The following is a 27,262-nucleotide window of genomic DNA, read 5'->3' on the forward strand; positions in this document are numbered from 1 at the left end:
CAATAGAAGTGACTTGAATCAGGGTCGCACAGTGTTAACAAGCCAGGAATTATGTCACATAGCTGAGAAGTCAAAAAGACAAAGCTATTGCTAAAAAGCTAAAACGAGCACCCAGTAACCCAGTTTTTGTCTCCTTCGTGGAGACAGTCTTGGGAATGCCCAAGAGGTGCTTTGTACCTTTTTTTTTTTTTTTTTTTTTTTTTTGTTCCCTTCCACGAATAAAACTTGCCAAAAACTTTGTTGGAAAATATATGCTTTTGTTACAGCATGGAACCTGCTTTTTTTTTAGCTGTAGTCAGCCAGTTGACACTTCAGTAGTTCAAGTTATAGATTTTAATGGGCATGGATCTATTTGTTAAAAAAAAAAAAAAAAAATACATGTTGATGTTTTATTTAATGTTTCAAAACGTATTAAAAGTTATCACAGTGTCAGCACCAAGAAACAGGCAATGTGAATTTTAATATTTTTTTTGTTAATGTCTGCCTTATCCCTCTGTCTGATCCCATTTTTCCCCTCCATTCCTGTCCTTCCATATCTCCCTCCTCTGTGCTTCTGCTAAGCAACGTCGCGCGGCGAGCATTCAGAGAATCCTTGTATTGTGAGTCTGCAGCAAAAGGGTGGATTACTAGCCAACTGTTTGCTGTGTCACTCTGAAGAATGTCCAGGATTCACTACTACGCAGAGTAAACATACTGGGTAGCTAGCCATTTGGATTTTTTTTTTTCTTCCACACTGCTGAATGTGTTTCTATACCTTTTTCTGTTTCTCTTTCTACGCATTGGTGACAGGCTGACACAAAAGCTCCACATACATCGTATTGTATAGGTTGATGCTTGTCCTTTTTGCTGGATTGGTCAATAAGTTTACATATGAATGTTATTGTTTACCAAGCTTTTCTTGTACAGTGCATTGTTCGATACAGTAATACAGTAAGCCATCCATCTTTAAAGCCAGGCCTTTCTTTACATGAAGTGCTCAGTTTTTTTTTTTTTTTCTAAAGAAAAGAATCTATACTAGAGATGAAGGACAGAATAACAAAATGAAAGCTTCTTTTTCTTAAACCTTTTTTTTTTCTTGTTTACTCTTCTTTCTATTTGATTCAGTTCTGTTCCGTTGCATTCTCTAAAAGCAGCAGATTCAATAGTTATTTTCATTCCTTATGCTCCCTCTCCCTTTTCTTTCCTTGCAGTATGGGAGCAAAGCGGTTGTGTGAAATGTATAAGCCTCAGTGTGTGGCAGATGAAAATAACACACAATAAAAACCAATTCAGTCACTACTATTACCGGACACCTGGAGACTGTTCTTTCTCTCTTTCTCCCCGTCTCTTTTTCACTGTCTGGTAATGTTAGCAAACCCACCATAGGCTGGCATTATAAGCAGATTATGAGTAATTGTACGTGTGTATGTTTTTTGAAGGGGGTGGTGCACGGTTGAATGGAGCGTCCCTCCCCCCCATCAAGTGGCTTTGCCCTGCGAGCTCGCCGCCCCTCTGAGCCGGGGTTTGATCCTGGCAGTGGCAGCTCTGTCAGCGATCAAAATGGGCACTCCCCCCCTGCCGCACCCCCTCCCTTGCAGGAGTACCTACATGGGTGAGCAGACAGGTTCAATACTTGCACACATGCTGGCAATTGAAAGCACAGATGCATAAAGACTTGCACACAGCGGCTTCTTACCTTTCACTGCAATGCCAAGCAGAGGAGAGAACATTGTAATATACATATTTGAACTTGATGTGGCAGCAGAAGGTATTGCAGCTTTTTTTTTTTTTTTTTTTTTTTAATAGAAATACTCCACCAACTATTTCCCAGCTCTGAAGTTATGTGTTGGACGAGCCTGCCGTCCTTCTGTTTCTCCTCATCTCTCTCTCCCTCCGTTTTTCCAATGTACCCATCCCAGCCCCACACCTGGGAGAGCTGAGGGTCTGCCCTGCCCAAGTTGACCACATGTTTGCGGGGTCAGCCAGAGTAGCTGGGTGAGAGCCAGCCTGCTGGGAGCCGGTGCAGGGCAGAGTTTGGTTTTGCCCAGGAACGAGGCCGGGAGCGCGGGCAGGCTGAGTTGTAGGAGGAGGTGGTGGTGGGGGCGGGGAAATGTGGAGCTTGTATCCTGCAGATTAGAGCGATACACCATCTCCACACACAGGATGGGCTTTTCAACATGCCACTACCCTGGCCATGACTCTCTGAACTCGGGAAGTGTGTGTGCGTACACGTGTGTGCATGTGTGTGTATTGCCGCATGTACGAGAAAGTAACATACTTTCTTTTTTTCCAATGGGTAATGGCAGCATAAACTTTTCACCCCACTTTCTCATGTGATCAGACTAATGCAGCTTTCCGCACAGAACGCATGCGCTTTGCACCTGTGTGTGTGTGTGTGTGAGTGTGTGTGTGTGCGTGCGCGCACGCGTGAGTGTGTGAGTGAGTGCACGACTTTGTGTGTTTCTGAGCTAATAGCGATAAGAGCGGTGGACTGTGGATTACCTCTAGTTCAGACAGTTATCTTTCCACCAGTCAATTCAAGGTCATTTTTACAAGCCCATTTACTTGCCAACAAATACACTTCATTATAAATAAAATACATGCTGCTTGAAATATCTAAATATAAATATATAGGTTTTTTTTAACTTCATTATTTTTGTTTCTCATTTTATTCTTTAAACTTTCTCAATTTATAACTGCTTACTCCCTGTTTTTTTTGTTGTTGTTTTTTTACATGAAGTTTATGCCTCTTTATTTGTTTGTATGCTAGCCCTTACAGTCACATGAGCTGTTCGCATGCATGTGTGTGTGTGTGTGTGTGTGTGTGTGTGTGTTTGTGTGTTCTTTGAGTTTGTCATTCTACATAATAGCTCTGCAAGTGAATGAAGCCTGATGCTCGGAGCTTCTTTAATAGGCTGTGTGTGTGTGTGTGTGTGTGTGTGTCTGTGTGTGCATGTGCCTGCTCTTGTGTGTACCGAGTCTTTAGCAGTGTGCCGCGTCTCAAGCCCCTTATTCTTGGATAATTGTGCTCCGAGTCCTCAGCCTCCCCTTTAGCCTGAAAACCAAGCTCATTGCTGCCCCAAAAGAGCCCCCCCACAAGGGAGCAAAAAAAAATCCCAAGTTGTCCTTGTGCATAAAAGTAGATTCTACTCTCCAACACCTTTTCAAATTAATATTTGTGATGGGCGCCATTCTGCCAGCCCCAGTTTCTGTTCCGCGCCTTTGTTCCTGCGTTTGATGTAATGGAGGCAAGGACAAAGAGGAGAGCAGGCAGAGTGTGTGAAAATGGTAGTTAAGTGGGCTTAAGGGCTGCTTCAGTACTTTCTGAAAGGCCTGGCCCCTGAATAGGGCCCTCGCACTGCTAAGCTGTAGTGCAGTAAACAAGACAGGTCCAGCACAAAGGTGCGTCTCAAATGAGCACAGACACCCTCCTCCTCCTTCGCCTCACCCCGCCTCGGCCCACCCTCCCACCCGACTCTGACATCTGGCCAATCCCAGGAAGATCTATCCGAGTCCTCACTCATTCTCCTCCCCTTTTATTCCCCCTCTGTTTTTTTCTCTCTCCTTCATATCTTTTCTCTTGTTCCTTAGTGTTGCTCTGCACTCTGTTCTGGTGTGTGGGTGTGTATGCATGTGTGTATGTGTATGTGTGTTTGTCTTTTGTTGTACTGGTCCCGGCTGGACGGCTGGCTCCCCCTAGCCAGCCTCGTCCCCAGTGCTTGGGCGGTTCGGCTCTTTTGTTTAGTTAATTGCGATGAGTATAATGTACTAGTCTCTTGGAGGTCCGCGAAAGACAATTATACAATCCCGAGAATTTAATGAGACACCACCAGCACTGATCCCCCCCCTATACTCCGCTTCAAGAAACACCCTGCTCTCCGTTGGCACCGGCTGTGATGTGGAGGGGGGGGGGGGGGGTGGAGAGGGTCGCCCATCAGTGTGTGTTTGTGTGTTTACCAGATTGTCGGTCTGCCCATGAGAGAAATCTAAAGCGAGAAAAGACCAGGAGAGATAAAATGTAGCAGGAAAAAAGAAAATGGACAGTCTTGTTTTCAATTTTACATTTTACATGGCAGATCCCCAGGCCTGCTCCTCCACCATGGGGTTTCCCTGTTCCCATCTGAGGAATGGCACTTCCTGGATGGGACAGACTTCCCAGGAATGCCTGGGTAATTATTAAGAGCGATTATCCTGCTCACCCAGTGAAGGGACGGAGCACTTGACAGTGTCATCCCTGTAAGGAAGAGGGATGGCTGGAGGTCCTGGGTGACAGACAAAACCCTGGGTGGCCCTCTAAGGACTTTGCCCTGTTCCTCTCTCTCTCTCTCTGTCTCTGTCTCTCTCTTTCTCTCTCTCTGCCTTTTTTCTGTCTCTATTATTCCCTCTGTCCCTGTCTCTTTCTGTCTTTCTGTCTGTCTTTCTCTCTCACATTCCATCTTCAGCTCTGTCTACGCTCTCCCTGGATCAGGCCAAGATAAAGCCAGCCTTTAAAACAGAGGAAATATCCATAAGTGATTCATTATATCTCTCTTCACCTCACATAGAGATTAATTAATAACACCACTCTGCTGTTGTCAGGCACTTTTAATTCACACCCTTAAAACCTACACTTGTACCAAGTCATGAAGGGCAGCGTTTTTTTTTTTTTCTTTTCTTCTTCTTTTTCTCCCCATCTCTCCCCATTCTTTCTCTCATTCTGTCGTTCCCCTCCTTTTTTTCCTTCTCCCTGGCTAATCACGGTGTTACAACAAAAGACGGGGCTCCATTATTGCATGTGTGCGTCCCAGAAGAAAGGAAATGAGAACGGGACAGAGGGTGGCCGTGGCCTGACACCGCACTATTAATCTTCCAGTAAAGCCTTGTCAGGCAGAAACGGACACAAATGGATCACTCCCATTAACTGGGGGAGTGTAGGTAAGGGCTTTAACAAGCGTTTACCAGAGTCCATTTTCTCACTAATGAAGAGGGGGAATACGCGACCTCCCAGCCAAACCTGCCAGACCGCACTTAAAGGTCTGGATGGAGGAGAAAAGGAGGGAGGAAGAAGAGCCAGAGGAAGAGAAAAAGACAGGACTAGAGAGAGGGAGAGAAAGTGTGAGCGCGGATAAAAAGCTCTGCTCACGGTGCTGACATGTTGTGTCAGGCATGGTGAGATGTTAGGCCCTAGGCTGCTGTGCCCGTGCCCTCCCCTAGAGAAAGGCCTCTGCCCTGGGACAGCTGTAGTCTGGCCCCTGGGACCTGTGAACTTCAGGCTGGATTGCTGTGGCTGCTCCCTGCCGTAATGAGGGACGGAAAACAGCAAGATGGACAGAGAACTGGTAGTCAGAAGGGCAGGCGCACTACTCCTAGCCTGTTGTAACTCCCTAACTACCATTGAATCCATTCCTTCTGACTTGCCCACATGCACTTTATGTGTGTGTGCCGCCATAAACGGCCACAGCAGACTCACACACACACTTTTTTGGGGGGTCTTTTTCTCCCTTCCAATTTCAGCATTTCACATTCGCATACAAGGACGCGCAGTTGTCTCATCCTTTGACACCACAGTCCATTGAGAGAGCGAGACAGAGGGCTGCTACATTAGGTGTCATCTCATAAGGAGATTGCATTTATGCTCTATGTTTTAAACATGTGTCTGTCTGTCATCCTCTGGAGCTGTCTGGCTTCCTGTCATGTCCGTAGCCAGAGTCTTGAAGCCTGCTGGTACCGTGGCAGGGCTCTCCAGGACGTCTCGGCATCACAGCCACAATCCCAGAGGGCTGTGTGTGCTGCTGTATACATGCATTTGTGCATGCACGGTGTGTGTTTGTGTCTGTGACTTAGCAGGGGAGAAAGGGGACGTCGAATTTCTAATGCGTGCTGTCCCTCATCCCTTGACGCGAGCTGGATGGGCTGCTGATGGTTTGGAAAAGGCCACATAATAATAAGAGATATGCTGGAAACATATCAAGGATCAAGCTATGGTGGCACTGTGGAAAGCGCCGGCACCCCTCCAGATGTCAAAGTGTTTTATTTTCCCACAGCGACAAATAAATAAATGTCCGCAAATAAATGGAACGTAAATAATCAGAGTCACATTCACACTTCATTTTTCATTAATAGGTGTTCTCCTCGGGATTTTGTTTTGCTCACAATGGTTTTCCCCCAACATGATGTCCATGCGTAACATGTCTTTGGCATGTGTTTCCACTCAGCCATGAGACCCGTGTGCGTAACACTGTGAATAGCTCGGGGTGGTTGTGCGTAAAATGGTTGATAAGCCGGCGATAGCGCTAGATGGATGCATTTGGCTGTTGTTTTCCTTTGTGTCAAGCGGGTGTTAACAATGGGACTAGTTTCCCGACTGTGGCCAGATCTGCGGAGCGAGCGTCATTAAAGAGATAGTAGCACAGGCTGACCTACGTGTCACGACAGAGAGAGAGAGAGGGAGAGAGAGAGAGAGAGAGAGAGAGAGAGAGAGAGAGAGAGAGAGTGGGAGAGAGCCTGTTTGTCTGTTATCGCTGGCTCTGTGTTCCACAGGCTCCCAGGGGAAACTATACGAGACGAGAGGAAGATGCCGTTTCACCTTCCTCCTCTCTGATACCGTCCCCCCAAACCCCCTCCCGCCCTTCCCAGCAGCCCCGCTCCTCGACTACCCCCCGCCCCCCCCAAAACCCCCACCCCCCACGCCCCAAACATTTTTAATTATATCTTCTCCCAAGTAGTGCGGCTCAGTAACCAAGGAGCTGACATTGATGCATGTGCTGATAAATCCGCAAACACTGGAAACGAGATTAACAAAGATTTTGAGGAAAGGGTGACAGCTAATTTTGCACAGTGGTCGGCGCCTCATTCAGGAGTGATGTTTTTGATAGAGCGAGCCACGCCTGAGAATTCGTGCTCGGCGCAAGGGGAGGGAGGGTGGGGGGGGGCGCGACGCAGACGCTAATGCGAGGAGTTCCGCGGCATTTGCACTTTTTTAGATTGTTTTTTCTTCATCTCCTCCACCCACCTTCCCCCCACTGATTCCCTCTGTCCCACTCTTTCTGTTCCATCCCCCACTGAGTCTTTTGCTTGTGTGTTTTATTTCCTTTTATCTTGTTGATTGTGCACCCTTAACGTACATATTTATACCCAACATAATGAGATGGCTTGGCTTGTCAACATGTTGCTTTGCCAAACACGCCATATTCCACATTAAAAAAGTGAGCCGCCACAACAGCGAGTGATAAATAGAATAATGTTTTCTTCCTGTTTCCCAAAGTAGACCACTGTTGGCCCTGCAGATTCCTTGAGAATCGCTAACACACTCGTGCAGCTTTTTTGTCTCTCCGTGGGTGTGTGCGCGCATGTGTCTGTGTGTGTGTGTGTGTGTGCGCGCACGTTCTGGTGTAATCATTGTGATCTAATCAGCAGTGTGTAGCGAAGAGTCGCTGACATGCCACTCCAGGCCCGTGGCCCCGGTGTCACTGAACTGGCTCTCAACCCACTGAGACACCGATATGCACTCCTCTGAGAGAGATATCAGTCTGCCTCATCACTCTCTCTCTCTCTCTCTCTCTCTCTCACACACACACACACACACACACACACAAATACACATATACAAGGAGGGAGAAGGAGATAACAATCATTACTTCCACAGCTGATTCCCTATTTTTTCATTGAAGAAGAGACACCATGTCCTCCCTCCCTTTTTTCTCTCTCTCTTTGTCTCTCTCCCTTTCTCTCTCTCCAGCCAATTTCAGGTCTATACAGTAGAAGCATCTTGTAGATTTGTTATTTTTTTTCCACGTCTCCTTCCTTTTTCCCCCCTTCTTCCTTTCCTTTTTGTCACCTCTTTATGTGATGTGTACCCTCTCAGAATTGCCTCCCCTGTCTTCATCTGTAGGCAGCTGACAGCTTCTTTCACTTTTCTTTGTCAGTTTCTCTCTCTCCCTCTCTCTCTCTCTCTCTCTCTTTTTTTCATCTGTCCCCCCCTCCATCTGCTTTCGCTTTTGTTTGCTCGGCCCCTCTCCCATCCCAACTTGATAATGAGGAATGCGGTGTGACCCTGACCTCCATCGGCCCTGCGACCACCTCCGACCCCTCCAGGTGACCTCCAGTCCCCGTTTTGACAGCTTGATTAATTACCCAGTGTTATGATTTATGAGAAAAGCAGTATGTAAAAATAATAGACAACAGGTGGTCTTCAAAAAAAATAGCAGATCTGAAAGAGGTTCTAGTGGGGATTGCGGTGGCGGTGGGGTTGAGGTAGTGTGTGTGTGTGTGTGAGAGAGAGAGAGAGAGAGAGAGAGAGTTGAGGAGAGAGAGAGAGGATGTGTTTTACAGCCGCTTTCCATGGTTAATTGCTTTCAACCGTTTTTGAAGGCTACAGCGGGTTAATAGGAAAATGTCTATCGCTCCATGCATGGTTTCCTTAGTTGCCACAGCGTGGATGTCTCCACGCGTGTATTTGGCCGTATGGCGAGAGGATGAAGGGGATTCCAACATACATGCGTAACTCCATGTGTGTGCTGTGAAGCATAAACCTGGCCATGTGGTAATGACACTATGGAAAATGTGCTGGAACCACACGGACACTGACATACACACACACACACCGAAACGCACACACAGATACACTATATTCTCTGCCACCTCTTTTCTAGGTTACATCCTGTGAAAATAAGCAGAATAAATGGCAGGGCAGAGCAGCCACAGTGTTTACCCTTCACACTTCAAACACAGCTTGTGATTGGCTGTGGCGACCTCACCTGACTCTTGGACCTGTGGTGCAGCCCCACTTAGAGAGAGGTCAGTCTCTTGGACTTTGTGAGTGTATGTGTGTGTCTGTGTGGTAATGCTGTGGCCCTCAGGTTTATTTCTGGTCACATGATTGCAGCCTGCTACATGCGGCGTACAGTGCACCACCGCAGGTGTTAAAGAACGTTTTAGACACGTACATTTTATCTCATAAAGGGTCACACACCCACACACGCACCACAAAGCAACAGTCAGCATTGTCGGCAGGACCACCAGTCTTCTGCGTGCTCTGCCTCCTATGTCACAATAACAGGGCAGGGGTCAAGGGATTCCTCTGCGACCTTTGACCCCTGGAGGTCACGGTGATCCTGTGATGTTCAGTAAGATTAATATGCCGGGCAGAACAACACAGTCTCATTATTCACCCACACAGCGCCGATTACTGGGAGATGACACCCAGTGCTGCACACCTACACATTCTTTAAGAACATCTGAGTAATCAAAAATGGATTGTTTGATCAAAACGAAAAAAAAAAAAGCTGTTTCTTTTTCCAGTATATTCACGAAACAGCTAATATGCGCAAAAATATACACTGTTGCAAGTATCAAATTATGACATAGGATATTGTTGAGTTTCAAATGTGCTGTTTAATAGAGTATGAAGTGATTAATCACGATTTAACTACACAAATTTCCCATAAACATTTTCTTTGTCGTTTGCTGTGGCACACACAGATGCGTTTGTGTATTGCTTACCATGGTGATGTGTGTGTGTGTGTGGGATACACATGCATGCGTACATGTGTTCATATGTCTGCAGTGTTTAGATGTGTCCTACCATTGACCCTGGCTAGCTGAGTCTATACATATGGCCCTGCGTCTCACACCCACCGTGTGTGTGTTCATGTGTGTTAACACACTAACTACCTGTCCAGATGGTGAAGAAGAAACATACATTGCCTGTGCTCGCTCAGAATTTACATGATGGTGAGACTGCTGTACTTTAATGCATACATATTGGTATATTTGATCGTAGTAGAAGTCGACTTAATCCTCGCCGTTATTTCTTTTTCTTTTTCAGTATTATCATAGCTAGTAGCCACTTTAATTTTGTCCAATTTTGTGAAAAAAAATGTTCTTATTTGAAATTCAATCTGCTGAAAAGGAAATGTTTTGGGTATCAGCTGCCAAATTGTTCTTCATCACTATCATCATCATAATCATCATCACCTCATCGTCATTTAGTATAGTATTCCTCACCTCTGAGGCCCATTAAACTCACACTTCGTCCTCTTTCTTTCCTTCCTCACACTATTATTAGTGGCCTTCAGGACAGGGCTGCTCCTGGGATGCCTCCTCTCTTCCCCCTCTCTCTCCTCTTGTAGCCTCTCTTCCTCCCCCTCTCCACTCTCCTCTCTCCCTGATTTATACATTAAATAGTTAGGCAGGAGGGCAGGGAGGCACCTATCATTCCATGATCTATATCTCTCCATGCCCTCATTAAAAATACATGTGTATGCTTAGGGGAGACAATATAGAATATATAAATCAAAATGCTAACGGCGTCAGAATAAGCCTCCTGTATTTATTTCCCCATAGCTTTCCCTCTTTGGGCCGAGGACTCTCACCTGCCTTCTTACTGCACTGTGTGTGGCAACCAGCGAGCACATGCTTGATACTTTAATATTGCATTATCCTGAAACAAATTTGTTAATATATTGTGCAATATACCTGATGTCTACCCAAGGAAGATTGCTGGTTGAGATATAGAGCATTTTGTATATTTCTTTTCTTTTTTTTTTTTTCTTTTATATGTTTGGAAATTGTTTCTGACATTTCTCTCAGGTACACTGAGTAAAATGTGTAGTTGCTAAGTGGCAATGGAGCTGATTTAAGATCGGGTGCATCGGCCCTAAAACCCCAGTATTGGTGAGTTCACATTCACAGTTGCGTCTCTGCAACTGACACGCCGGTCTCCTGTAAAAAAAAAGTTGACAAATGACTTGTGTAACATTTACTTGCACAATCGATAGCTCTGACAAATTCCACCTGGACGGTGATTAATGCTACATCCACCCCCAATCTAGCAACCTCCCCCCAACCCTGCACCTCCCCCTGTGTGTGTGGTGCTGAGAGCAGATGAAGCAGGCCTCCGAACTTTGTGTGTGTGTCAGCATGTGTGTATGCATGTGCTCACGTGACAGTGTGCAACCAGAGACTTGGATACTTCCTATGGATCATCCTCTGAGCATGCAAATTGGCTGAACGAAGCGAAGTAGCCCACAAATTCACAGAGGTTGAGTGTGGTAAACAACTGACAAGTAAGATGGGCCTCGGCATCACATGGAGCAAGTTACTCATCAGTGTCTGTGTGTGTGTCTTCATACATCTATCCCTGCACTAAGGTGCTGAAAATAGACAGGTCGGGAGGAGAGAGAGTGAGACAGGAAGAGAGAAATAGAAAGTGAAACAGAGAGAGAGATGTAAATGTGGGCATGAAAAGAAGCTGAGGCATCGGGGATCAGAAGCTGTGCTATTCTCTCCACTTCCTCCACCCCACTGCTCCACTTTGAACTCATTTATAAATATTCAGCTCCACATATAAACAATATCCAAATGAGCCCAGACATCCATGCCAAGGTTAAAAACTCTGCTTCTTATTACAGACGCTACTACTTGACTAGCTCAAAAGGTTAGCGTCTTATTCTGACCCAAACTATTTGTGCTCATTAAGATCAAGAAAAAAAGATAATCATCACCACGGAGTCTTATTTACTTTGACCAAATTAGTGTATGACTACATTAGTGGAAGCAAACACCGAACCTAGCGAAGTCTTTGAACTTGAAATGAAAAGTTAAATTTAGAGAAACTTAATTATGGTAAATGTGCACTCCTTATGACTCTTTATGAAACCCAATGCAGTGGGCGATTTGTTCAAATTTAACTGCAGGAGGTGGAGAGATGAAGTTTCAGTTTGTTTGGCTTTTCCTTTGTTAACAGTTCTTCTGGCTTGTTTTATTGATTACTCATACCTACCAGGATGTGGCATTAAACAGATTCCCAAAAAAAAAAAAAAAAAAAAAAACTCAATCTAACACACTGTATTTTACCTAAGCTACGAGCCATGTGTTGTGTTATTAGCCTGTCATATTGTTATCCATGTCAACTTTTACATATTTGGCTGTCTTTGTCAAATAACTGTAAGATAATAATATTTAGCGATCATTTAGCTGTGCTGTGCAAGTACCTGCATGGCCCCATGGGTATCCTTAGTTATGAAGAGGATGATTGATTTTGTGCTGACAGGCTGATGACATCCTGTCTCATCCCCTCTCGCATCACCCCTAAGATCCACATGTCTTTTCATAGCCTACATGGTACAGTAAGTCTTTTCCCACCCTGCTGCTCTCAGAGAGACATAGTTGGGCGTTTAGAGGGTATTGGGGGCTGTGTGTGGGGGGGGTCTCCGACTGGTGCTGTGTTAAAATGAGAAAGGGGGCACCGTGACTTAATCTGACAGTACTGTGCGATCTGTGTGGTATCTGAGCCTCAGGGAGAGGGGGAGTGGGAAAAAAGAAAGTGAGAAAAAAGAGGGGGATCGGATGGATAAAGGGGCCCTGCATGAAGAAAAAGCTCACGTAGAGACAGAGACAGACAAGGTCACCCAGAGCAGGGTGGCCCTGACAGTGAGAGGGAGAGGGAGAGAGAGAAAGAGAGTGACTGAGAGTGAGAGAGTATTTATTACAGTATTTACATTCCCTCTCAGCTCCTTCATACCTCTTTATTGAATAAGAGAATAGTGCTTGTTATCTCTGTCTCTCCCTCCCATCTGTAATCAGTTTGTTGCTTGTATTTAATGTTGCTTCAGGCAGGCGTAGATATTTCAGAGGCAACCGAAATGCGCATTAATTGCGGCGCGGCGCTTTGCTCTCGCTTATTTCCCAACTTAGTCTTTCTTCTCAGTCAGCCATTGTGCCTCGTTCAGATCTCATACCCGACTGTAGCCTGCAGACATCCCTCCCCTCCTCCTCTTATTGGTTAAGCCATGCTGAGTGACCCTTTCCCCCTTGTCAGTCAAGCCGAGGTAGCAAATCGGGAGCTGCGTATCGCGGAAACAAGGAAGTGGAGTGGAGGCTTGTTGAGAAAAGGGAGCGCCGGTTACCCTGATCCTAACAGCCCTGCGATAGAAAACTAATAAAATAAGCTGCCAACAAAGGCTGCGAGCCAATTTTCGTGGACGCATATAGGTTACATGCTGATTCTTTAAAGCGAAGGTGCATGCACATGCATATACAGTTGCATTAAAATACAAATGCAGTGCGTTGAAGCGCATTTATATGCTCACATTCACCAAAGACGCACACACACACACAAATTTATGCAGCCATACCATCCACTTTCCTTACCGCATGCACCCATGACCGCTATCAGCCATGCTTTGTACCTGTCAAGTGCTGTCCTTTTCCCTGTGCCCAAAGCCCTGCTCGCTACATGAGAGCTCTCACATCAAAGCTTCGTGGAGCTCCACACACACAGATGAAACACCCTCTCACTCCGGCCGCCTCTCTCCCCACTCCCGCACATTAGACACATTTCATTTCATTACAACGCCAATGGAAAAATAGAGGTGCTGCTGTCTTAAAGGGACATCTTATTTACTCCCTCTCACAGTCATGTACTCAGTCGCACACAGGCACACTCACACACATGCATATACACACACCGCTCGCTCTCTTTTAAATGATCTGACTGGAAGGGAAAATAATGATCTGTTACCATCAGGGTGCTAGTGGACAAACGGCATCCAATTTGACCACAAAGAGACACAACAGTGTCATCAAAGAGTGCAGACAATACCTGGTTAAAACGGCTGTGCATGGCTCTAATTCTTCAATAAAACACCACAAACAATACATATAAAACACCAGGATTATAACTTCTTAAATCTTTTCTCTCATCCCCTCATGTTTGTTTCATTTTTTTCATGTTTATTAGTTATTTGACATCTTTCTGATAATTAGGCGCTTGCAGTTAATTTTAAGAGCTTCACAATGCAGCATGTAAGGAGGGAGATGGTGAGCTGACGGAGGAAGGGCTTCATCACAGAGATGAGACAAGCGCCAGTTTCCCAAGCAGCGGCAGTCATTGTTGTGCTATCTGGTGCGGGACAGGCCGACAAAGGAGCGCTAAGGAGCGTCCGGAGCGGGGTGAAGGGGGTCGGGGTGCCCCCCCTCAAAGGGGTCGGGGTGACCCTCTTGACCGCTGGCCCCAGGGCAGGGACTCAGTGTGGTGGTGGCACAGGGGCACCCACAGGGCATGGGAAGAGACTTAGCCTGCACACTGCAGCAGAAAGACAAGCTGACCCAATGCTAGAGGACTGTGTGTGTGTGTTTTTGTCTGAGACAGTGTGTGTGTATAGGACAAAGGCAAAGTGACCCAATGTTAGAGATGTGTGAGAGAGAGATTTAGTGATATAAAAGCTGGGTGATCCAAAGCTTGCAACGTGCATGTGTGTAAGATTCACACTTTGACAGCACATCACAGCACAACACAAAGATCGGGCTTACACAGTGCTGTCAGTCTGTGTGTGTGTGTGTGTGTGTGTGTCTGTGAGGGGAGAGACTTAACAGTTAGCTTACTACACAAAGACCAAATGACCTAACTCTAACAGGTTGTATAGCACAGAGTTTCAGCTGTCACACAGGCAAAAAAAAAAAAAAAAAAAAAAAGATGATCATTAGCAAATTAGTTCTGTGGGATTTTCTGAAAGCGCTGACACTCTGCTGTTTAATCTGCATATCGCCACATATTTTTATGCTTGAATTTTTTTTTTAAATTTATATCAACAAAACAATTGTGCAAAAAATGAATTACATTTTATCAAAACAATATACAATATTAAATCACCAAAAAACATGAGTCAAATTTGTTTAATGATTTTAGATCTTCCATTCTAATTGAAGTAAAAAAATGTAGCAATAATTGTCAAGCAAGTGTGTTCATAATTTATTTTTTCTTTCAGTCCATCAGAGTCATTGTTGAAAGCTGTGTTGTGTGCTGTGGTTAGAGGGAAGAACAAGCGGAGGAAGTGTGGAGGCAGGCAGAGCAGTGTTGTCCTGACACCAACATAGACCTCTCAGTGTTCGTATAAATGATGGTTTCCGACGTGGAGGTGAACTCGGCGGCCCTGTCGCGCCAGACTAAGTATGATGAGGACACTGGTCCCCTTTACAGCGATGTCCTTCTGGGTGACTGGACAGCTGAAAGGGTTAGCACTGTTAGCACCGTTAGCCCGGATAGCCGTGTTAGCCCCCTCTAAAGGAGAGGCCACAGGCTGTATAGGCCACTCAGGGTTAGCATAAGCATGCTGAAGGCTAGGAGCCAGGCCACTTGAGGTTAGCATTAGTATGCTTAAGGCCAGGGAGGGTTATTGACCAGCGAGGGCTGGCGTAAGGGCACTGACGACCAGACAGGGTTTTAGGCCACTCACGGTTAGCATCACAACACTTGGAGCAGTGTTGTTAAACCATTAACTTTTGGCCTCATGAACCAGGAGAGGATGAAAGGGGAGACACACACAAAGGGGTGTGACCGTGATTGAGTTCAGTGGGCTCTTCCTGTTCTTTCCGTCATTTAGTCCCATCATTAAAACTGGCCAGATCTGTCATTTACAGTGCAATATTTAACATTTTGTGCATTGTTAATTGTTGCTTTGTTTTCTTTACATATTAAATGTATCATTTTTTTACTGTACAGTATTTAAGTATTGGTTCAATAAATTTCATTATATCCTCATTTAAGATAATATTGTCACTTACTGAGCTGATCTTGTCAGTTGTTTTATCAGGCTGCCACCAGTGGGCAGTGGCACAAAGCTGGTGTGGGTCTGCTTGGTCTGCATCTTTCTCTCTCCGGCTTCCTCTCTGTCACTCCTTCTCTCTCTCTCTCTCTCTCTCTCTCTCTCTCTCTCGCTCTCTCTCTTTCTCTCTGTCTCTGTGTGTTTCTCTCTCCTTTGCTCTTGTCCCTCCCTCTCCTGCCTTCTCTCTTCATCCAGCCATCTATTCATCCATTTGCCTGTGCGTTTCTTAACCTGTAACATCTATCTGGAAATGTTTCCTGAAATAAGTCATCTTAATGGCTCCTGACCCATTACTCCTCTCATTGCTCCCTGACGTACATACACACACACGCGCGCGCACACACACATACACACACACACAAACTCAAGAAAACCCAGGTTTTCATGAAATCATCCAAGTAGAATTCCCATGCAGAACTTGACATCTAGAAAAGAAACAGCAGTGTGATCCGTAAAGATGGTATTCTTGTGTCACTTCACTTTTTATTTATTAATTTCAAATCTACCTTGAAAATGAAATCCTGAAAAACTATAAATGATAAAAAAGATAATCTCAAAATGCATGTGTATAAATTTCAATGCACATTCAAGAAGCTGAATGATTTTTGTAATTTATGTATCAATTTATTTTTATGAAACACATGGCCACAGTAGGTTTAATTTAGTAATTTCAAATTTGACTATGTCCATTTTCATTATCACTCACAAATGGTAATTATTTTTTTTTTTGTCTCATTTATGAGTGTTAAATTTTACTTACATAAGTTCAGTTCGGCAAGAACAGCCACGTCTGAATTTGAAAGGGGGTGAGAATAAGAGTAATTTTATAATCTGGATAAGTGAGAAAGTGTCATTTTGCTGTTGTCAACACACGGCAGGTGCTGAGGGAAGGGGTGTGTGGCGGGTTTGACGTCGATGGGCACAGGAGGGACACACACACGCCGCATCAACGGAAGACAAGCACATTGTGTTAACACTTATTAAGGAAGAGGAGACTTGCCGCCTTGAGCAGACAGGGTGTGTGATGGCAACTTGCGGAGGAAACTGAGCGACATTGCCTCTCTTAACTCCCTTTCACATCTCCTAAAGGCCTTTTTGTCAGCACTGATATCTTCCTACTCCTGAGTGTGCGTCTGTGTGTGTCTGTGTGTGTCTGTGTGCGATTGCGCAGGCGGGTACCTGTAAGTTTGAGTCTTGCGGTGTCTGTGTGTATATGTGTGTGCGTGTGTGTGCGTGTATTCACAGTGGGAGTTGTGTACGTTAAGTGCAAGCACAGTGGAACAGGAATCCATCCATTTCCTTCTTTAGTTTCAGAGTGCTTGGGACAATAAACATAGTTAATTAAAACGGCTTCAGAAGTTGAAGAAGTCACTAAAGGCTGCAGGAAAACTTCCCCTCCTCCACAATACATTTCCTCTCTGTTATTCCACTTCACGTTTTTTTTTTTTTCTTTTTCTTTTTTCTTTGTTTTAACTCGCACACGTCGTCTTTGATTGGTAAAAACGCCAGTTGTGTAATGATCGTCAGTTATTATTCAAAAACCATTTTCCTGAAATTAGCCTGTATTTAATTTTTCATTTTTGTCATTTTCGTTTTGATTTTGAAATGCCACATCTATGCGTGGTTTTATCTGGAGTGTCGTGAGTAGAAGTTTCAGGTCTCACACACACACACATCCAAACAGTGGTAGATGCAGTTGCAGCTAACTCTTAAGTTGAGGGATGGTGGGATCGATTGGGTTTGATATTAAGTGACACATGGCCTTTGGAGTCACTAAATGCTCCTCTCCGGCTGAAACCGGCGTCGCTGAATTCCAATCCCCCAGTTAGTTCTCAGCCGTGTCCCTGCAGTGACACACAGTCTCTCTTATTTCTTTTCTCTGCCCTCTTCTTTCTGTCTGGATTTGCATCTTTACCCGCAGTAATCTACCAATCTGGATCTTTTAAGAATTGCTCTGGTATTATTTGCTTGGGGATATCCAGTGCTGAGCTTTTTCTCGCACACTTTCAGCCCGAGCAGAGCGAGCAGGAAGGTCGCTGAGCTTCATGGCAGTCAGAGAGCACTGTAAACATGCACTTCTCTGTAGTTTGTATAGGAGTTTTTTTTTTTTTTTTTTTTTCAGAGTTAATATTGACATTAACAACAACAACAAAACAAAACAAAAAATTCACAACTTTTCTGGAAATAAAAAAAAAAAAAAAAAATCACAAGTGCCTATGGAGAGATGTGTCATTTTCTGCATGTGGGAAGATATTGTTCGATGTTTTTTGCAGGAAAGAAATAAATATGATTATGGCAGAATTCTATTTATCTATGTGTCTATCTATCTGTCTCTATTTATCGATCTGTCTTATTTATTTATTATATTTTTAACTTTTAATTTATTGCATGTGGCTCCCATATAATATTATGGTTCTGAAATTATATATTAACAAACAAAAAGTCATGTAAACGCCGCTGATGCGATTTGTCCTGGCTTGTAATGCATGTTTGGCTCTGTGTCCTCTGTCTTCTAGGAGGGCTACGGCGTGATGGTGCTGAACCCCAACGAGAACTACTTGGAGGTGGAAAAGCCAGCCAAGTCCTCTCCACTGCCCTCTCCTCCTGAACCCTTGGATGAACCCGCCGAAAAGAGGGAGCGCAAAGACGACAAAGAGGGCAAGAAGAAGAGAGAATTCTACGAGAAGTACCGCAACCCACAGAAGGAGCGAGAGACCGAGCGGATCCCCATACGGGTGCGTGGCAGAGGGAAGGATGGAGGGACAGAGGGCGGGATGTATGGAGGGAGTGAAGAGAGGGAGAAAGAGAGAGAGAAAAGGAAGGGTTGCCGGAGTTGAGGGACAGAGGGATGGATGCACGCAATGATGGGGGAGGAGGATGGAGTGAGAGTTTGGGATCGGGAGGAAGGTGGGAAAAGAGACATGGGTGAGAAAGCGGGAGGGAGGGGTGGGGGGGGGTTTCAGGGCGAGTTCAGGAGAGAGAGAGAGAAAGAGAGAGGAGGCGAGAAGGGCGGAGACGAGAGAGAGGAGGCGCTTCACCGAGGCTGCAAGGGAGGAAGGAAATGTTAGGTAACGAGGGAGGGAAGGAAGGCAGGGAGGGAGAGGGGAGAAAGAGAGGCTCTTGTGTGGTCAGCCTGTGTGTGAAGAGGTTGGCCGTGCTCCAGTCGCCTCTCAGTGAGCAAGTGTTAACCGCATGGCTATCCTCCCTCCCTCTCTCTCTCTCTCTCTCTCTCTCTTTCCCTTTCTCTCCCTCTTTCTCTCTCCCTCGTGCTCTCTCTCTCTCAGATGGTGGGCCGGCCGGTCAGTCGGTGCAGCTCTGGCCCTTCACATTTTGTTGACCGCTGGGATTATTATCTCCCTAACACACACTCTGCAAACACACTGCAACATTCTTATCATGCTACGCTGACCGCGCACCCCCTAATCACACACGCGCACACACACACCTCGAGGCACCTAGCTCGACCAGTTAACTATGTGGTCAAACAAAGGAAATGAACCCCTTTGCATGAATCCAGATCCATTATTAAAATAAATATGGCCGGTCGTGATGAGAGCTGAAAACAATGTTCTGTTCTTCATAGATGGCTTTTGTTTTGGCCCCTGCCGTCGAAATGCTTGTTTTGCCACTTCAGCAAGGTCCAGGCAATTTAGCACCACATTTAACACTGTCCTTGCTTCTTAAGGGCCTCTCATTCAGTAAGATGATAAAAAAAAAATGTAACTGTAAGTTTTCCTGTTGCAAGTTTTGATTTGAGAGGCATGATATTGATTATCTTACTTCGGTTGATGGCAGTAGCGTCACAGTAATGCGTGTACGTTTGAGCGTGTGGGTGGGTGTTTGTGTGTGTGTGTGTGTGTGTGTGTGTGTGTGTGTGTGTGTGTGTGTGTGTGTGTGTGTGTGTGTGTGTGTGTGTGAAAGACGTCAGTCTCTGGTGTCTGACAAGAGTTAGGGCTGCTGTGGGACTAACAGGCGGTGTGTGAGCTGTCAACGCAGGCTTTTTTCTCTCACCCCCATGACAGTACCTTTACACACAGTCTAATAAGGGATAATTAGCCGCAGTGCTATCTTACTCTACTACGCTGCCATAAATGTGCGCTGGTTTCCCCATCAAACCACCTATATTACAGAGGATTTTTGGTTAATAACTCATTTGTTGCACTTATTTAGTAAACTATTTTGTTTTATCTTTTTTTTTTTTTTTTTTTTGATTGATTGAATTGGTCACTGTTTTTCTTTTCACGTTTGTTTGTCATGGTGATTTCGAGGTGTGTGTGCGCGTGTGACAGGGCCGCCCGTGTCCTCTCAGACTTGAGATGAGGTGGAGCAGCTCATATTAATACCTTAATAAATGTTTTAACTTGAAGGTGTACCTTGAAGGACTCCTTAAATCACATAATGATCTCTCTCTTCATTCTTTTCTCTCTCTTTCTCTCTCTTATCTCACTTCAGCCTCTTCCTTTCCTACTCTCTCTCTCTGTCTGCTCTCTCCCTCCTCTTGCCTGAAACCTTTTACTCTCCGTAACACTAGCAGCGTGAGATCGTTAGCGCGGTCCCAACCAAGGTTTCACTATTCTACCGGGGAGTGTGCAATATTATTCGCATTTGGATATTGGCCTCGCCTTGCTTTCCCCGTGCCTGCATAATGCATGTTGGACAGGGCCAGATGCGTTGAGACAAGGGCAGCAGGCAGCGGCGGTGCTGTGTCTGTATCAGGCCACAGTGTCTCTGTTTTACTGTGCAGTTAAACACCATCTTGGCTTTTCCAGCTGTGTCTGTGAGATTGAACTCAGGACGGCTGATTTAAGTAGTTTGGATTGAAGAAAACACCACACCGGCCCAGTGCCACTTCAGTTCATTGTTTTTCTTTCTGATATTGATCATTCATTTAGCCGCAAACACTAGTGCAGTTCAGTATTGTGGTTCTTTTAGGTGATGGAAGGATAGAGAGATGGATGGATGTAAATTTTGCTGTGTTTTTCAGACGAGGCTAATACAAAATTATGCTCGTTAACCGGAAAGATGAGAGGCACAGAGAGGGTTTAGAGTTTCCAGCCAAATACACTTTGTCCCTAAATGAAGGGATTCGCAAAACCGGGGATAAGGATGAGCGAGGCACCGTGTTTGGTCTGTCTGTGTGCCCTCTGAACTCTGACCTTTGACCCTGGAGTCAGCAGGATGTTAGTGTGTGTGACCTCCCCTCTCTATCGTCCACGCCTCCTCCTCTGCACGGCTTTACCCTCCACTGCTCCGCCTCTGTCCGCCTCAGAGTAAGCTGTCACACAAACACACACACACACGCATACATACCCACATACTGGCACACAGAGAAAAGAGTAAAGGAGGTAGGGGGAAAAAAGAGGTGAAGTAAGATCTTTGTGTGTGTGTGTGTGTGTGTGTGTGTGTGTGTGTGTGTGTGTGTGCGGCTGCGCTGTGATTCTTATGAGGGTGTCTTTCTTCTTCACCTCTCTTAGTCAGGGTGGGTGGGGGATCAAATCAAACCTCTTTAGCAGGGCTATTTTCATCTATTTTAGCTGCAACCTCCAACACACACACACACACACACACACACACACACACACACAAACCCTTTCAAATCCTACACCTCCCTCCCTAACCCCCACTGTTAGAGTTGCAGGACCACCTGCACGCAGCTGCACACACACACACACACATACACACACACACAGAATCATACAATTAAATTAAATTCACTTTTATAGTACACCAACTCAGAGAGACTGACGCACACACACACACACACACTCACGCGTGCACATATTCCGGGCCCCCAGATAGAGTTGAGTTGATTAATACGCTTCCTTACACACATTAATAAGCTCTTAACTGCTTTTAGGATTCTTACTTTTTAGCCTTGGGTTCATAGTGTGCAACCTCTCAACCTTATCTAATCCCTCTCCTCTCCTCTCCTCCAGATCACACACCACTACCCCATGTTTAGGGGGATGTCGGCGGAGGAGGGAGAGAAGGAAAGAGGACAGAAGGAGGGATGGAGGGATAGAAAGACTGATAGGAGGGATGCTGGTGAGGGTAGTAGAGGGGAAGGAGGGGCACTTTCTTAGCACTTTGCCATATAGAAGTTTGGGAGTTCACTTTACTCTGAATTTTAGCAGTAATCCAGTTAGCTATTTTCTGTCAGCCAAGCGGAGGAATGGCAGGAACAAAAGGCACATTCATGGGCTTAAGAAGCTTCCAAAGAGTTCACCCAAGGCTGGCTGGCTGGGATTAGGCCAGCAGGCCCTGGAAAGAAGAAGGAAAAAAAAGAGCAAAGGGGACAAAAAACAGAGCTGCGCCTTTCTTTAAGCACCACTTATTTTTATAAATGACTGGAATACTTCTCTCTCTCTCCTTCTCTCTCTCTCTCTCTCTCTCCTCTCTTTCTCTCTCCACTATTTTTTTTTTTTTTTTTGCCTCTCCTTTTAACATCTCACATTGTTACGTTTCTTAAATGTTCAGAGAGGGAGAGAGAGAGACACAGAGAGGCCCTCACTCCTATAGTGTTTTGAAGTAGCAGATTGAGGCTACTTTTTCTTTGCTTTCTCTGTCGCTATAGTCAGCTCTCGAGCACAAGCACAACTTCAAAAATGTGAGATATCTATGATTGAGGCCTGAGGATGTCGAATACTTTCGCCGTGACATCTCTCTGCCGTTCTCTAGCGTTATCTGTTTGGCACAATCGTGGCACAATGGGGAAGAAGTATCAGGGCACTTCAGTGTGCCAGTGTTTTCACTCAGGACATTGTTTATCCCCCTGTAATTAGCTATTTCTGCTCATTGTCTCGGGTTAGATGCCAAACAAGATGCTCTGTTACGGGCAGGACAATAAGACTCTTTTTATTGTACCTTATTGTTTCATACCATGTAATCGCCGAATAGCAAACACACACACTCGAACCCTTGTATCGTGTCTCGGGGATATTTTCCTTCCCTTTTAAAGGAAGACCTAGAGCTAAACCTCATTGTTTGTCCATTTAGTAGACTTACACAAGCCCAGCGCATGCTCATTTGATTATATGTATTGTGGCTTGGCCTCACAGTGTTTTTAAAAGTTTCCCATCTCTAAACCTTGCGGTGTTTCCATTTCATGCCATGCAAAGTCCTTCTGTTTTCAGTCCACACTCTGGATTCTTAAGATTAATTTTTGACCAATGCGGGACGGAGACAGGGGTGTGTCTTGTGCCGATCTTGATGTTGTGGGCCCGCACAGTGTGTGTGATATGTGTGTCAGGAGGCATCAGTTATGTAGGCCTTGTGTCTGACCTGTGCTCCCCGCTGCAGCTGTCTGCAGGGGCTGGCTGGGATCCTTGTCCTTGTCTGTGTTTAGCGGATGTGCTTTTTCCACATGTCCACAATGTACTACAAAACACCCTGAGGATTCACAGAGGTCCATTTACTCACACATGCACACCCACAAACTTGATCATAAGTATTAACATACGCACACACTCAGAATAATACACACACACACACACACACACACACACACACACACACACACACACACACACACAGATAATTGCATTCCTCTTGGTGCTACAGTATTTCTCTATGGGCCTGCTTTGTCACCTTCACCCCTTTGTCCCAATCGGTGGCCCCAGGGCAATTATACAGACAGGATTTGTTTGGCCTCTGACCTGCGGTTGTACTGTGAAGTAAGGCTCAGCATATCCAAGGACAGGTAGGTACTTGATTAACCTCTGAACTTGGTCAGAGAAGAGGTCAGTGGCCAGGACTAGAGGGCAGCTCACCTGCATGCTGCAGCGAATGAATTGGCTAGATGCCATCTTTGTGTATGTGTGAGGGAGAGCGAGAAAGAGAGAGAGAGAGAGAGAGAGCGTTTACACGTTTGTGCATGTAGCTGGGTGTAAGAGCTATATTTATTAGGTCTGTTACAAGTGTGCTGTGTTGTGTAGAGGGTTTTAAACACAGAAATATGTTCTTGTGTTTGATGAATTTACTGTATAATTGGACATACTTGGCTTCACTAATGTATGCATGTTGGTGGGCCTGGTAGATCAGAGAATTTTAAACTTTTCATGCTTCAACCCATAAGTTGACTTTCATTAAGCTGTAGACTCACATTTGAAGTGATTTTGCCTCGTGGACCTCGATATGAAAGGATCACTTTTTTTGTTGAGCATTAAATTGTTTAGATGTCCTGCTGGAACGCTGACAGGTTCAAAGCGGTTCAAAGAGATTGAAAGAGATTAAAACGTAATGTTAAAAGAATCATCCATACATTTTTTTTTTTTTGGTAGTTAAACTGTTCCACATTTTGCTGATGTGGTAGATTTTGTGCTCATCGATGTGTGTGAGCATATTTGGATATGTGTTATGAGCTTGTGTGTGTATGTGTATGTCGGGATGTTTAATACCTGCAGTATGTGTTTGTGTATATGTGTGTGTGTGAGCGCATGTGTGTGAGTACATGCCTTTGTGTGTGTGTGTGTGTGTGTGTGTGTGTGTGTGTGTGTGTGTGTGTGTGTGTGTGTGTGTGCGCGTGTGTGTGTGTGTGTGCGTGTGTGTTTGCTTAGGGCAGAACCAGTGTAGCCAGTCTCAGATCCCTGCTCCCAATCTTCTAGTCAGGTCAACCATCAAACACATCCATCCTGCCCTCCCTTGCACGCCCCCCACCCACTGAGCCAGCTCTCTTTCTCTCTCTTGCTCTCTCTCTCTTCCTGTCTGCACACAACCCGCAACTGACCCGCATACAGACATAGACTCTCTCTCTCACTCTCTCCCTCTCTCCCTCCCTCCCTCTCACTCCCTCTCTCCCTTTCTCTCTGTCTGACTCTTTTTCTCTCCCTCTCTGTCTCTGTCTCTCTCTCACTCTCTCTCTCTCACTCACACACACAGACGCACACACACACACACACGCACAGCACCTCAGGGTCATCCTGGAACAAACACAGCCTTGTCCACCTGCCCGCTCTCCTTTGCCTTATGTCAATTAATGGCTCGCAGTAATTTCACCTGACAATCCGGGCGGCAGCGCAAGGCTAGCCGAGATGTCACAGCGATGACCTTTCTGGCCCGCAGCCGCTCTTTTCTAATAAAGAATCTCACAAACCCACAGCAACTTCCTTTGTACTTTGTTAATGAGTTATTGATTTGAAACAATGCCCTGGCAAATATTGTCAGAGCAGACTGACCCCGCCAAGGTCATGCTATTTTATTGTATACAGTCTGAGCACGCTAATCTGCACGTGGGATGACATGTACGGTATAGTTTTTCTCCTTTCTCTGGCTCTGCCTCTCCCTCTCTCTTTCTCTCTTTCTTGCCGTCTCTCTAACTTTCTTTCTCTCTCGCACATACACACGTTTTTTCACATATACCCCCGAACCCCACCAGCAAAGTACAATGACACACCCACACATACCCTCCCTCTCTTTCTCTCTCTCTCTCTCTCTCTCCCCTATACACACACACACACACACACAGTCACCCCCTCTTGTTAGTCTCGCGCACGTTTTTCACCTCATTCTCCCTTTTCTCTGTCTCTTTCTCACATCATTATATTCCCAACTCTCCATAGGTACTATACCTGCTAATTACCTGCAATGCCACAGTCATTATTTTCCCATCTCTGCTGCTAATTTGCTCCATACCTTCCTTTCCCCCACTCTACCAGACCCATCAGTTCCCAGACAGCTTCTAGCTAACTTCAGCTCTCTGTCTGCCTTAGAAGAGAGTAACGAAAGAAACAAAGACGGGAGGGAGGGGGGAGGAGGAGGAGGAGGGGGGAAAGGAAAAAGTGGTGGCGGAGGAGTGCACGTCCCAGACATTGATTAGAATGCAATTGCAAACAGGTGTCGCTGAGGTCCACTTTTTAATAGTGTGCATTGAAATGCGCGGACTGGTACGAGCTCACAAACACAGACTCGCACACACACACACTCATAAACTCAGTCTAATAACCTTTGCGCTAATACCAAACATGTAATTACGTACATTGCTTATTTAATATTTAATCATTAGGCCAAATGAAAACATTCCTGTTCCATGCTGATCAGGACATATTAAATAGTCTAATGACTGAGGCTGCAGGTGGGTTTACACAGTGTGTGGCCTGAGAGAGGGAGGGAGAGGTCGCTTAGCCAGTCAGGGTTGGTGTGTGCGTGTGTGTGTGCGTGTGTGTGTGTGTGTGTGTGTATGAGCACCCGAGTGTTTGAGCAGAAATTTGTTTCCACCTCTTAGTATGCGGGAGGGAACAACTCTGGGGGAATATTTGTTTGATGTGTGTTTGTATTACTTTTCAATATGCTTTAGCGCTCGCTCTAACACTTTGAAATAGTTATTGACATATTTGCTAGATTGAAACCAGCACTGCCCAAACAAAATAGTCCGAAACCCAATAAAGCTGTTTAGGGATCCCGTGACACCGTCCTGACACTGCTGGCTCTCGTTGAAAAGTTTCTGAGAGTAAAAAAAAAAAAAGAAAAGTATAATGGCTCTCATCCACTAAACTCCCAGTCCTCACCATCTTCCCCGGCTAGAAATTCCTGCTTCCACAGAAGTTTTCTAAAGTCCTGTGTGTTTTTGGGTGGCGGGGGAGGAGGAGCAGCAGGGAGGAGCAGGGAGGTCTGGAGTGGTTGTTTGTCAGAGTGTGTTGATGTTGTTAGATTCATTGTTTCCTGTGTTGGTCGGACACTGGGTTTGTGTTGGCGTTGGGGCTGTTATTCTGGCTGCAGTGCACTCCGCTCCTCTCCTCTCCCTGCTTCTCATTACGGTGAATAAACACAGGGCAAGAATTGGACCGGACAACTTCTGAAGAAACTGGGGATGTGTGTGTGTGTGTGAGTGAGTGTGTGTGGGTTTGTGTGCATGTTTCTGTTAGTGTGTGTGTGTGTGTGTGTGTGTGTGTGTGTGTTTGTGTGCGCATGTATCAGAGCATGGCTGCCTGCTTGTGTGTGGGTGCGCGTATGTGTGTCTTTGGACTGGATTGTGAGTCGCTGACGGCTGAGTAATGGAAAGTGCTAAATTGAACAAATTCTTAAAACTGGACAATTGAACGGCAAACACGTTCAACAAATGACCTACAGTTGGAACTGGTTACAGCCAAGTGGAGTAGATCGACACACATAATGTGGCATAGCTTTTTTAATGGTGACGTAAGTTGTAACACCTAATCAGCACTCTGGACTGATGACTAAAACTGCATTGTACATAGTTGACTGCAGCCTTTGTTGGTTTGTTAAAATTCAGAAATGTAATGTTGTGATTGTAGTGCAATAATAAAATGGTATGTAACATAATAATCATATGGCTCAGTAAAAAAAAAGGATCTTTATATGATTTTTGTGGTCTTCATTTCAGTAAAGATTCTTAAAATGCAGTCTTTTAATCTATGCCTTTTTCCAGTGTATGTGTGAAGATATTTACTATGTTGTTGTAAGACGCCTCACATCCTGCAAATGTCTGCTGAATTTCTGGCCAGTGGAAGTTTTGAAGGAGTGAGCAAACAATTGCGGGAGCTCCCCTCCTGAAGCCCGTAGCCATGAATCTCAAAAGCAGATGTCTTGATGGATGTTGAATTAAAAAACCATGATGGTAAAGAGCAGTTGGACAAAAGCAAAAGTAAAGCTATATGTAAGCAGCAAAATTGTTGTTGTAACTGATATGTGTGTGTGTGTGTGTATACACCATATAGAAAAAGTAATTGGGACACACCTCTTAA

General features: G+C 45.2%; 1 protein-coding gene across 2 annotated transcripts in view; it reads left to right on the top strand.

The window, feature by feature from the left end:
• Nucleotides 1-27,262, top strand: part of arb2a (ARB2 cotranscriptional regulator A) — a 176,937-nt gene that overhangs the window by 51,590 nt on the left and 98,085 nt on the right. For both annotated transcript variants that reach the window (XM_030061156.1, XM_030061155.1), the window contains exon 7: nt 18,080-18,298. In XM_030061156.1, the coding sequence (XP_029917016.1) occupies nt 18,080-18,298 (219 nt within the window). The remainder of the gene's footprint in view (nt 1-18,079; nt 18,299-27,262) is intronic.

This window comes from Myripristis murdjan, chromosome 9, assembly GCF_902150065.1.
Source record: "Myripristis murdjan chromosome 9, fMyrMur1.1, whole genome shotgun sequence".
Classification (NCBI taxonomy): domain Eukaryota; kingdom Metazoa; phylum Chordata; class Actinopteri; order Holocentriformes; family Holocentridae; genus Myripristis; species Myripristis murdjan.